The 14,164-nt window shown below is 37.0% G+C and overlaps 1 protein-coding gene across 1 annotated transcript in view; it reads left to right on the forward strand.

Moving 5' to 3' along the window:
- KCNH5 (potassium voltage-gated channel subfamily H member 5) overlaps positions 1-13,183 on the forward strand; it is a 275,077-nt gene extending 261,894 nt beyond the window's left edge. The window contains exon 11 of the mRNA XM_010962243.3: positions 8,192-13,183. Coding sequence (XP_010960545.1) covers positions 8,192-9,139 — 948 coding nt within the window. The 3' untranslated portion in view covers positions 9,140-13,183. The remainder of the gene's footprint in view (positions 1-8,191) is intronic.
- The last annotated feature ends 981 nt before the right edge of the window (positions 13,184-14,164 follow it).

The raw sequence follows: 14,164 nt of genomic DNA on the forward strand, positions 1-14,164 counted from the left end.
GAAAGTTATATTCCAATAGAGGTAATCATTTACCTATTTAATCTGTATTTCCCCAAAGTGAAGAGTTTATGTGTGTGTTATTAACTGAAAGCTGCATCCTTCTTTTAGAAATCAAATGCAAAAAGTAACACATATTTAAACAAAATTAGTAGAGCTGCTTTTCCAGACAAAAGCCATAGAAATTTTCTTTCATTATGAAAATATTTCTTAAGGTATTATAACTGCCTTTGCTCAGTAATTTTCTCCCTGAGGCACAGTAATTATCTTACAAGGCAAAAGCTAAAGCCACATATTAGATGTGTTCCTGGGGACAAAGGAATCGTATCAAATGAGATCTAGCAGGGTAATATAGCTGAGAGTGCACTGTGAACTACTAAACAAAACTATGCATAGCATTAGGAACGTCAGCATGGAAGAGTGGCAGGAACACTGGAGTTGGCGTTAGGACTAGATCTCAGTCTCAGCTTGGCCGTTTACTAGCTGCATGAGTTTAGGCAAGTCACATAACTTCTCTGACCTTCCTCTGTTAAATAGGGAATGATAATTGCCCTGCCTGATATTTAGAGTTGTGAACGGTGGAGGGGAGACGAGGTAACATTTGCTAAAGTGTGTTAAAAAATGCATCACATATGACAAATGCTAAACAATGTTATTTTCTAATTACGTACTGAAGAGTCCCATTACACGTTCCCATGAATGCATCTCCTTCTGTGTGTTAAACTTCCAGCCTAGAGTCATGAGTTTTGGTATATGCTGTTATAAAAGTGCTTCCGCCCCTTTTATCATGGAATTTCCTTCTCCCCAGGCCTTCAATCCTTTGGATCCTTTGTAGTTCCCCTAAATTTAGATCAGGCATTCTTAAGTCAAAGTTGTCTAGTTTTTGAGTCCAATAGAACCGGGTTGGAAACCCTGCTTTGTCACTCATTAGCTGTATAGACTTGGAGAAGAGTTTTAAATCTCTTGAAGCCTCATTTTTTAATCTGTAAAATAGATTATTGTGAAATTAAAATGAGCAAATAATCCATGGGGAATAACTTGGTACAATTCCCCTAATCCTGGTATTTTTATTGCAGTAATTCCAAGGTGAAAACATATGGAATCAGTCACTACTGTGACCAGAATAATTTTGTCCTCAAAACAGTGTGGTCTAATGGCTCACTTATGGGTCTTGGGCAATAAATAGTAGGGGCTGATTCTTATATTCACAGCAGAGCATAATGGTGATGGTTTTTCTTTATCATTTTTTTTTCCTTTGAACTTGAGTGTGCTACAATTCTATGCTAAGAACTTAGAAATAAAATAATTTTATTCTTCTGAATTTTCAAATGCTAACTAATAGATGGCAATTGCCATTCCACTGGGCATTGGCATAAATTGGTACCAATAGTGAGATCCTGACCATTAATTCTAAAAATATGTGGCATTAACTTAGCAGGAATGAAAATAAGTAAGGACATTGATATTTGACACTTGAGAAGATGGAGACAGATGTTTTCCAGTGACAAAACTTGGTAAAGTGGGCTACCTGAGATTGCCTTCCAATGCTGTAGCTCTTTTGGAACAGATTGGAAAGCAGAATATTAGTAGTGAGTTGGGGGTTGTGTCTAGTTACATTTAGCAAGGCATGAGAAGAAAGAGGTGATCACAGGCAAGATTCGGCTGGCCTGTAAGCAAATATGGAAAGAAATTGAGAGCAGGAAAAGTGGAAATAAGACTGAAAAGTCATTGTACCAAAAAAAAAAATCTATTGAGGCTGAGTTTTGTGGCAAAGATCAGATGATAGATGTGACCTCCCACCAAGCCTGATGCCCTCAGTTTTGCTTCCATCCTGGAGAGAACGAGACAGAGACCGAGAGGCAAGGTGCCAAGAAAGCAAAGGATAAAACCAGGCTTGAGAATTATATCTAGGGAAGATTTTTTTTTTTTGAGGTTGTAGGAGCATGGAATTGACTATCAACAGATCAGAAACTTACTGAATTTTTTTTTTTTTTTAGAGAATTGTATTGCCAAAGAAACCATAAACTTGGCCTTAAAAAAATGACTTTGGTATGTGAGCCCAAACCCAAATCTTAAGCCTCCAAATTTGCACAAACAAGAAGGCAAGGAAGCTCTACAGCCCTGAAACAGGACAAATTCTCTAATCCCCATATTAGGTTTGAACTATGAGAAATACGGACAAAGAAGAACCTCCAAAGAGATGGACTCAGGAGCCACAGAGAGGAATGGATGGGAGAGCTCATCCCAGACAGCAGGCTGAGAGGCTGAGAGAGGAGCTTACCCCACTGCTGGGGCGCAGGGGCCTCACATGTGTTTATATTTGTGAACATGCAGTTGTTCTAGCGCCATTTGTTGAAAAGCTCCATCTTTCCTCACTGAATTCCCTTGGCATCCTTGTCATAAAGCAAATTGACCCTAAATGCAGAGGTTTATTTTTGGACTCTTAGAGTGATTCCATTGCTGTATGTGTCTGTTCTTATGCCAGTACCACAGTGTCTTGATTACTATAGCTTTATAATAAGTTTTAAAACTGGGAAGTAGGAATCCTCCAGTTACATCCTTATTTTTTGATATTGTTTTGGCTATTCTACGTCCCTTGCATTTCCACCTGAATTTTAGGGTCTGCTTGTCAATTTCTGAAAAATAAGCAGTTAGAATTTTGATAGGAATTGAATTAAATCTACAAATCAATTTGAGGAATGCTGTCATGTTAACACTATTAAGTCTTCCAATCCACAAATATGAAATGTCTTTCTATTTTGTTTAGGTCTTCTTTGATTTATTTCAGCAATATTTTGTAGTTTTGTGTAGAAGTCCTGCACGTCTCTTGTTAAGTTTTTTCCAAAGTATTCTATTCTCTTTGATATGACTGTTAATGTCATTATTTCCTCAGTTTTATTTTCAGATGGCTCATTAATAGTGTATAGAAATACAACTGATTTTTATATTGATTCCATATCCTGCATTCTTGCTGAACTTCTTTATTAGCTCTAATAGTTACTTTTTGAGGTTTTTTTTTTGTGCACAAGTGTATGTGTGGATTCCTTAGGATTTTCTATATACCTAGTCATGTCCTCTCCAAATGCAGTTACTTTGAATTCTTCCATTTCATTCTGGATGTATTTTATTTCATTTTCTTGATAATTTTCCTGGCTAGATGCTTCAGCACAGTGATGAGTAGAAGTGGCAAGATGGTACGTGCTTGTCTCTTTCCTGAACTCAGGGGAGAGCTTTCAGTATTTTACCATTAAGCATGCTATTAGCGGCCCTGAATTTTTAGGTTGTATTTGGCCCTGCATATTGTGGAGCTGGTTCTGCCTCATGAAGAAGAGCACAGTTAAGCCGAGGATTAGAGAATAAGTAGGGGCTCCCCACCAGGTGAGGAGGAGGAGAGAGAACAACATGTACAGTATCACAGATCGATTCTGGATTCCAGAGAAATTCAGTGTGGCTGGTGTGGGAAGGCCAAGTGAGAGTGAGGGGAACAGATGGGTGAGGCAGGTTGAACCGAACCACTGCAGGCTTGCTGACTTTATAAAAAAGAACTTTGATTTTCCTCTGTGATTTTTTTTTTAACCTGGGACACTCTCATTTGATACATAACAGCAAAGAATGGTATGAAGGGAAATGAGGCTAGAAATTGAGGCAGGGAGGACAAATCATGGCTTACTGCAGCATTTGAGACAGTGAATCTAGCTTTCTAGCTGTCTAGCTTTGCCTTCGAGTAGCTATATTCTTGATTTTGAAGACTTTGATTTCCTTCTTTTATTAAAAAACTTTAGTAATAAAAACATGTATTGAACAACTGTATTTCAGAGTTATACTAATGTCAGTAATGGAGTTTACAGTCTATGTTTTGTTCCCTATGGAAAAAAAAACTTATATTTATGATAGCCAGGAGAATTAAGATGGATGATCTTCTACATGGTAAAGAAAAATGGGGCCTAGAACATTTCATTAGTAAATTTGGTAATTGTATCAGTAATTTTAGAACATTCTGCATCTGCACCCTTATTCACATCAGGCACCTCCCAACACATTAACAAAGTCAAAAGATACTCCTTTTCTCACTTCCTTCCTTTTTCCTTTCTACTCACCTTCCTTCCTTCCTTTTTCTTTACATTAATCAATTATTAATTCCTCAAAGTTTATTTAGGACCTAAGAGGCTAAACTAGACCTACAACACATCCCTTGCCCTTGAAGAGCCTGTAGATCTGAGCGGCTGAAACGAAGCAAGGCAGCCATGTCTGGCAACAGAGTGTGATGCCTCCTTGTTCCCCTTCAGGCATGCATCAAAATTTGTTGACTGGCCCTCTGCCACAGGTCTGTCACTGTGGCCTTTGTTAAGAGAAGTTCATAACCTCTGATACAAACATGGTAGTGTTTAATAAGCACTGCTTTGTTGTATTAGTTCAGTGTGGAATGGTTTGAAAGGACTAGAGTTAGAATTCGTGACTAAGTTTATAAAAACATTAAAAAGAACCAAAGAACCAAACCAACTAGATCCTAAAGAGTCAGATAACTCGAGCTGCTGCTTGATCACATAAAGCTATAAACTCCTTGTCAATTCTGTAGGCTCGCAAATCTGGGAAGTGATGGGCTGCTTCAGAGCGCGCACCTCTAGCCTCCAAATTACATAACACTAAATCCATGTCATTAAATAAATGATTCTAACCCTTTTTTTCCCCCTTGCTTTTATTGGATTTCAAAGTTCAGTACACATTCAAATTATTCAATTTTGATATCCCTTTTATGATCAAATGTCCTACTTTTGAAATGGAAAGCTCAGTTGGCCATGTTCCCTGTTAAGTTTAAGAAGCTTTTATCATTTAAATAAATTAAACCTTCCAGCATGGGCTCCACAGTACATAATGAAGCAAGGAGAAGAAAAGCTTAAGTGAAATAAACCTCTTTGCTGATAGAAACAGCACAGGCTATTGGGCATCCTACCAATAAATGTGTGGCTGGGCTCATGGCCTGATTCATGATTTTTCTTTTTTAATTATGCCCTTAGTTTTTTGGTGTTCATCAGCGATTTGATTTGCCATTGGGCAAAAGATTGACCCAGAATGCATCAAGTGTAAGAGGTTCTGTATTATTAACACTGAGAAAAAACCAAATGTTGCGTTCTTAAAAGCTGATTTCTTTTAACACCAGGTTGATAATCATGGGTCTGTATTTTTTTCCTTTATACAGTTTAATTCACATAAGTTGATCTTCTTTCAACTTCACGCAGATCCTTTAACATTTTCTAAAGTGATTTTGGGGGGATTTTGTTTTCTAATCTTTGTCTTCGAGAGAGAAATCATCATCATTTCCGTGTTATATAATTAAGTAGAATTAATCTATATAGTTTATGTATTGAATTTTTGAATTAGCAGAAAATGCTTTACTTTCTGTATGACACATTGCCAATATAAGAATCAATTGGATTATGAAAACTTTTACTGTTTGAAGATTCTTTCAATTGCCAAAAAGTAGCATGTAGGTTTTTTTGACTAAAATAAAAATACACTATTTTTGAAGGCTTAACTAAGTAAAAGGTATCAATCTTTCCAGTCCTTATTAAGTTGAACCATTTTATTATACCTGAATAAAAAGTTAAAGCTATAAAGCACTTCTTAGAAGAAAAGATTCAGCATATTTTGTTTGAGAATATTTATATTTGTAATGGTAATGTAGAATAATTTTCATGCTATTTTTATGATGAAATGTAGTCTCAGAAAAACAAAAATACATTGTTATTAAACTTAGAGTTTAGGGTCATAAAGTTATCTTCAAGACTATGAGGAGGCTTGAAGGCTTGTTACATTTAATGTTTTTGAAATACAGTGAGTTACTTACATTAGGCATTCCTGTTGCTTTATTTTCTTGTTTGTTACATAATGCATCTCTAACTTAAGACAGAACAAAAAGCTGTCGTGCTTTCACGTAAGACATAGACCAGCCAGGTATGGCATCTCAGTAGATTATTAGCCTTTAAACCTTGGAAATATGATAAAGTCAGCTCTTCATTTTGTTTTGTTTGTTTTGTTTCTTTGTTTTTAATTTCAGGGCCAATATTCTCTTTCCTCGCATTAAGAAAGCTTTGCTTTGTCATCAGCTAGAAAATGAGTTCTTACTGGATATTATTCTATTACAACTGAAGGATTCTGATTTGAGTTCTTTACAGTTTGATTTGTGAGTCAAAGATCTGAACCTGATTCTACTCGCAGGCATTTGTTAATTCTCCACTTGTCCAGCAAGCACAGAGCTTCGGTTGTTTGTTCAACTTGCTTCAACTTGCTTGTTCAGTTATTTGTTCAAGGCTGTATCTTTCCAAGGCTAAGTAACTACCTTTGAAAAAACAAACAAGGTCAGTTGAGTGGGAAGGAGGGTGCGGCCAATCATTTACATCAGTCCCCTCAGGTGGGTTCCTGGAATCAAGTAAGTGGCTTTCTAATGAAACGGGATGATATAAGAAGATAGTATCTGTGTTTTTTCCATGTTTGGATTTGTCTGGTCCCAAAGAGTGTTAATATCTTGAAGGTTTAGCACAAGCCTCATTTACTTAGGAAGCATAAGAAACATGTCAACACTTCGAGAGACTTCTAATTAAACTGCTGGAGCTTTGATGTCAGCCTTAGAGATTAGTAGCACATTTTTAAAAAGATCCAATTTCATGTGCCAGTAGAGAAGGAAAACTATGCTCGTCTTTATAGACAGTTGCTGAATTTAGAGAGTATTTATTTTAAAATACAAATTATTACCACTTGATAAGTAATATTTAGTGTATCGATCTCAATTTAGAAAGTGTGCTCTTTGATGGAGCGTTGCTTCTCCCTGACATGTGTAAACAGTGATTACTGTCAGTATTGGTCTCCAGTATAAGATCAATGAGTATATGTTTTCCCTGGAAGCTGCTGAATCTTCAAGAGGTGATGGAAATGCTTTCAAACAAAAAGTGTTTATGAGAATTCAAGGGAGACAACAAACATATTTTGAGTGTCTATTATGTGCTCAGGACCATGTACTTTGTTTGTACTTCTAATCTAACCAACAACTTAATGAGAAAGGGTAACGGAGGTAAGTAATTTTACTAGCATCATAAAATTGTTGGATTCTGAAAGCACATTAATGTAACTCCCTTTTGAGTATCTGCAGTTATTTTGTTCTTAACGAGACTCTGAGCAAAAATCTCATGCTTACCAAATTCAATTCTAACTCGAAAAAGTGGTAATTTCTTACATAGTCAACCTTTCTTACTTATCTTGATGGAATTGTAACTTTTTCCCAATACGATTTTCAAAATGTATTTTTAGTAAAATTGACGCTTACTTATTTGTGGATCCTCATCTAACACTCCATATACTATGTATTTAATTTTATATTTGAATTTTAAAGAATATTGGAATTTGAAAAGTCCAGCTTCCTACCCAGTGAAAGTATTACACAGACAACAAGCTTACTTCGGTCTGAATATTTTAGTAGTATGAGTTTCATGACTTTTCAAGGCAGTTTATTCAGTTAATAGGTAGCAGTTTGAAATGAAGTTTGTGTACTGACTTGGTATTTATCTTCCAGAGACTTCTGTGTATAGATCCTTGTTCTGCCCTCTGAAGTCATATAAATAAATTTAATCCCTGCTCTCACCAAACCCAGGTGCTCTGTTGGTAAACTGTCTAACTTTTCAGTGATTTTATAGCCCAGAACTCTTACTATTTGACCACTAAACAGATGATGACATTAAAAGTGGGTTTGAATCATAGTTATATGATTCAAAAGAAAATCTTATAAAAAATAGTGATGCCTTGCTTAAGAGATAAATATGTTTTCTTATACATGTATGTATACACACCTGTACATACACTAACATATATGTATATCTTTACCTATTTGTATATTTTCTATGAAATGGGAACAGCAACAAGAAAGTAAATACCTCTATTCGGTTGTCTCCTTACTGCACAGCCCCTGTGCTACGCACCAGGGTAGAACCAAGTAAAGTAGGCAAGCTTTGTCAGCATTTCTGCATTGGACGTTAAGGACATTGTATCTGTTAACTGGCACTGGAGTATTTTTTCCCTTTGGAAACAGTCTTACTCTTCTGCAAGGGTTTCCTTTGTGAAACAAAGTACATCTGGAATCCTGTCACACAATTATAAGGTCATCTGTTTTTATAATCACGTTTTGAATTTCTCTCCCCCTCCGCAGATCATTTTCCGCAAAATCAGTGATGTGAAGAAAGAAGAGGAGGAGCGCCTCAGGCAGAAGAATGAGGTCACCCTCAGCATTCCTGTGGACCACCCGGTCAGGAAGCTCTTCCAGAAGTTCAAGCAGCAGAAAGAGCTGCGGAATCAGGGGTCAACACAGAGTGACCCTGAGCGGAACCAGCTGCAGGTGGAGAGCCGCTCTTTACAGAACGGAGCCTCCATCACCGGTACCAGTGTGGTCACCGTGTCACAGATCACACCCATTCAGACATCTCTGGCCTACGTGAAAACCAGCGAGTCCCTCAAGCAAAACAACCGCGATGCCATGGAGCTCAAGCCCAGTGGCGGTGCTGACCCCAAATGTCTCAAAGTCAACAGCCCCATAAGAATGAAGAATGGAAACGGGAAAGGGTGGCTGCGACTCAAGAATAACATGGGAGCCCATGAGGAGAAAAAGGAAGACTGGAATAACGTCACCAAAGCTGAGTCAATGGGGCTGCTGTCCGAGGACCCCAAGGGCAGCGATTCAGAGAACAGCGTGACCAAAAACCCGCTGAGGAAAACGGACTCTTGTGACAGTGGCATTACAAAAAGTGACCTTCGTTTGGATAAGGCTGGAGAGGCGCGAAGCCCGCTGGAGCACAGCCCCATCCAGGCTGATGCCAAGCACCCCTTTTATCCCATCCCCGAGCAAGCCTTACAGACCACGCTGCAGGAAGTCAAACACGAACTCAAAGAGGACATCCAGCTGCTCAGCTGCAGAATGACTGCCCTGGAGAAGCAGGTGGCAGAAATTTTAAAAATACTCTCAGAAAAAAGCATGCCCCAGACCTCTTCTCCCAAATCCCAAATGCCGCTCCAAGTACCTCCCCAAATACCATGTCAGGATATTTTTAGTGTTTCAAGGCCTGAGTCACCTGAATCAGACAAAGATGAAATTCACTTTTAATATACATATATACATATATATTTGTTAATATATTAAAAACGGTATATACATCTATATACATATGTGTGTATATACAGTATATACATATATATATATATATTTTCACTTGCTTTCAATATGATGAACACTATGGATTTTGATATGTAAATATTGCATGTCCAGCTGGATTCTGGCCTGCCAAAGAAGATAATTATTAAGAACCTAGATATTGCTTGTATATTATGCAGTTGACTGCATGCACACTTCACATTTGTTTATAATCTCTATTCTATAATTTTAAAAAGTATGACTTTTGTTAACCAAGGCAATGTAATAGTTAAAGAATCAGGGTCCAACCTGCCAATGTTGCCATGACAAATCTGATCTCAGGCTGAGTATATTGAGCTGTCATTTCCTCACTGTTCTGTTAAGTTAAAATTATAAATTAATGCCAAGGAAGCATTCAACCTTTTAAACTGTTAGTGCCATTTTATGATCTCTTTCCATAGGATATTTTTCCGTAACTTAGTGTTAGGTTATTTTCCCCAACAGGCAGTGTGTGCTCCATTTAAAGGACTGTTTTGTTGCCTCTGTCAGATAGCAGTGTGGGATATTGAGAACTAATTGCTGTGGGGTTCGTGCATGAATTGCATTTTCGCTCAACTATACCTCTCCTTTTTTAACATTATACTTAGATAGTAATCATTAACTCTTCTGTAAGGATATCCCTACTCCCTCCGTCTTGGAGACTGGCCACCATCTTGTAAGCTGATTTTATCAACCCCATAAATACTGAACTATTAATGTAGTGTATATTATTATAGAAATACTGCACCACAGGGTAAAAGGGCGTCTTAACAATTCATGTTAGAGATGCTGATTTTCCAAAGGTGATGAATGTTCTAAATTTGTGTTTTTTAGACTTGTTCAAGGGTGAAGTTGAAAGGCGCTTAGCAAAGAAACAAGCAAACAAAAAAAATTTAAGTAATCATTTAAAACATTTAACTATAATGATGTAAAATAAAACAGAAGTAAACAGAGAAGTTCTTATAGTGTATCTGTGACTTAGAAAGAATGAAACACAGGTACGGAATTGTTCACACCTGATTCTTACTGCTTATAGAGGTAACACATGAAATGTGGTTTAAAAAAACTAAAAAGTAGATGTTAAGTTGCTCAACTCAGATAACCGCTTTTCTGTACTTTTATTCTGGTTACAATTTTCTAAAGCTTTTTTGCACACAGTTCTACTGCTGGACTTCTGCTGGGCTGAGACAATAGACTGCTGCAGCTCAGGCAGATCCACTTGTGAAAGGAGGGTACTAAAGACGGAATTCCAGAGTCTTTTGGGCCACAAATCCTCTTTTTAGAAAGTGCCTATTATCAACTAAAAAAAAAAAAAAAGTAAACAAGGTTGTATATAGCTAGACCTTTAAATCCATTGAGAATAAAATGCACATTCATTAGTAAGAACCCAGAAAAAAATTTATTTCTTTTAACTAAAGTTTATGAAGTCGATCAGAAAGGCATACTTTTAAATTGGTACATGCATGACATTTCATAGTGGGAGCAGGGCAGTTAATGTTTCCATCAAGTTGAAAGTATATAGCAGCCATTTGTATATTATTGGACCACCTGTACATAGATGTTAACAACATACACAAGATGACAGAAAGTCAAAGGAGATACTTTGTTGTATTGTACCCGTTTGTATGAGCTTTTTAAACTATCTCCGAGCATCCCCAAACAAAGCCAGCAGAACCGAAAGACAAGTTACCACAATCAGACTGGAGAAGTGCAAAACAGAATGAATTATAAAAACAGTTGCTATTTTACAGTTTCTATTAGCGCTTCTTCACGTGCCCACAAGACGTGCCTCTTGAATTCAGGAGTCTCAGAACAGATGTTATGTGCCACGGGTTCCATTTTCCTTTCTTTGTGCCCATAACTCCTGTGACTCGTCATGGCAGTTTTCAGGGAAGCAAGTCTCCGTGCTGTGCTACAGTATCTACCTACCTTAGGCACAAGGCAACGAGGTAACCACGGTGTAAGGAATCAGCCTTGAAGTTGGGACTCCGTTGCTTTTGCAGTGAGGATCGTACCTTTCTCTTGACCTCTGACATTTATTGAATTTCAGGGTATTTTCTATTTAACCATGTATGAAGCAAGCTTGACTAAGCTTTTAAAAGTGAGTGAGTGGTAAAAGTAATCTGAGCACAGACATGGTCTATTTAACTTTAGCCGCGTGCTTCAAAAATAACAGTTGGTGTGAAGGTCTAAGGGTGACTGTGAAACAGCAGGACAGTTTGAAGTTGCAATCCACGCCTTTGCTTTTTAGCGTTGCTAATATTTGCTGTGTTCTGACATTGACTCAGAGCTTCATCTAATTGACCTGCCATGTTATTGATCATATATATGGGGAAGGAACATATGGTTTTGAACTGCTTCCGGTTGTCACGAAGGAGGGAAAAGTATCTTGCTTGTTTATGGTGCAGTTATCACAGTATTCTTTTCCAGCCACCTCTGTTCCTGTGTGCATGATATGATGAGGTGCTGAATGCACTCTGCTGTTTTCAGCAGGAATGCATGTGTTCAGCAAACACTGTATATAGAGTAGTCTTTTAGGTTCCCAGATGCCACAACTCTTACTAGTCGAACTTACACAGATTTGAATGAAGGGTGGCCACTTGCTTGAATATGTGCAGTAATGATACAGCCACATTCTGTGTTGCCTCAACCAGCACAAAGACAGTCGATCCTCTTTGAGGGGACCAGATGACTGCATGTTTTATTCTTACACAGTGTAGATGCTCCCGGTGCATCCAGAATAAAATTTTTTATTATTATCTTTCTGAACAATGTAATAATAGGAGTAAATAGATACGTGTTTAAAATTTGAACGTTTTCCAAAGCAACTTACACACCTTTGATATGTTTCTATGGTAACATGTAAGTTTAGATGCTGGACCCTGGACAGGTGGTTGTAATGCGATAGCAGAAATCAAACAGAAACGGAAATGTGAGCTGAGTATCACAACAGCAAGTTTCGTCAGGCTGTGTTAGGACATGATTGCACGAAATGTGACCTAGTAGACAGAGGAGCTTATGATAAACAGCAAATAGGAACGCAAACGGCAGATGGCAGTGCCGAAGCTGCTAGTGTCCCACATTGACATAAATAGTCCTTGGAATGGTTCCAGGCGTAGACGTTGAAAAGAGACACATACCTCATTGTTAAAATGGAAAACTTATTATGACACTGGTTTCATCTCACATTAAGTATGGAAGTACAAATGTCCCAAGTATTCAGTTTAAAAAAATTATATAGATCAGAGCAAGAGAATTAGAAAGTTTGGGGTTCTGATTTCTCCTAAGAATAGATGTCTGCTCCTGGAGTACCCAGCACTTTAATGGGAATATTAATTATGACCACTAACTAACATGCCATTTTGAAAATTAATCTTATTGGAGCCCCTCAAAAAAACCACAACTTTCCTTCCTTAAATTTAAGGAAATTTTGTTGACTTGTGAGATCTGACCCATTTACTGTTCTATTTTAAATAACTAAATTCTTTTAGGAAACTTTTTTTTTTTTTAATTTGTCCTCAGAGCAATGACTGTTTTTGAAGTGTGCAGTGGCTGATGCTAGTGAAATTATTTGTCATATTCCTAATGAATTCTACTATCTTGTATAATTTTTATCTTTTAAGCTACTTTGTCTCTTTTCCAAAATTTTATGTAGGTAATGAGAAAATTTGTCTAGGATGTACATATCATACATGGATAGCTCTAAAATATGAATATTTTGTCATTATATCAATGTTGTGTTTCATACTTTGTTCCATAGAAGAGTATTTCTCTTGTGGTCTTGCTGGAAAGGGAGAGGAGAAGGCATAATTTTTTGGAAAACTAGGATCCAGCCCCTAGGATGAATATCTGAGCTCTGTCTTGGATTCTGCATCTAGCTTTGCACAATCACAGTGTAACTCTGGGCAAGTTAACTGTTTTTTGATGTATCTGGGGCTTCAGTTTCCCCACTAATAAATAATAAAATGAAGATAAGAACGGCTCCCTTCTTATATCAAGGTGATATGTCAGTGGAAAATCATATTCCTCTCAGAAGGAAATCGCATTAAGACAAATTATCATTTTTTTTTTCTTTCATAGGAGACCAACCAAGATGCACTCTATAAATATTCTTCTAGGTTTTAGAAGAGACGTCTCTGGTCAGAGGGTGGTGGGGAAAGGCATAAGTGGTTAAACGGCCAATGGCATGTGAGCATAAGACTTGAAAATTATGTGGGAATATAGAACTACTAATCAAATAAACATGGAAAGCATGAAGGACTTTTGGGAAGAGAAAGAAGAGAAAAAGACATGTATATATTATGACTTTTCTTATTCTACTTAATCATACTGCTCAGCAGAAATTCTCAATTTTATGAGAAAATACACAAATTGGTGAGTATTCAAAGCATAGAGCAGTTCATCTTCAACTTTTTGTATGAAAATAATCATGACTTACTCAAGATAACGGCTCTACATAACAAAATTCTTAACCGTGAAAGACTCCTTTCCAATGACCAATTAGTTTTTCAGTGTGTATCTTGAACTGGGAAAAGGATAGTTTCAAAAAACAAAAACCATTTGAATTACATTAGAAAACCACTCATGTTATTGTATCCTAATGAGTATTTTAGTTTTGAAAAGTTGTATGTAATTAGTAATACTAATAACTCAAGAAAGCCACTTACAGCATGTAAAAATTATTTTTGAAAATGAGATTCTTTCTGTTAACAATTGTTCATTCTGCAGAGATAGTCTTATATCTTAAGAGACGTTCTCCGACCTGCAGTCACTACATTTGCCATGACCCTTTGGGTAAAGAAAATAACAAGAGTGTATAGAAACAAAGAGGAAATTTTTATACACTGCAAGAGATATTTACATGTCTCATTGGGGTTTCTAATCATTCCATCAAATCAGAACTTAAAAACTATTATTACAAGTTAGCGAGTAGGCATTATTTTGAAAATAGACACAATT

This window comes from Camelus bactrianus, chromosome 6 (genome assembly GCF_048773025.1).
Source record: "Camelus bactrianus isolate YW-2024 breed Bactrian camel chromosome 6, ASM4877302v1, whole genome shotgun sequence".
Taxonomy (NCBI): domain Eukaryota; kingdom Metazoa; phylum Chordata; class Mammalia; order Artiodactyla; family Camelidae; genus Camelus; species Camelus bactrianus.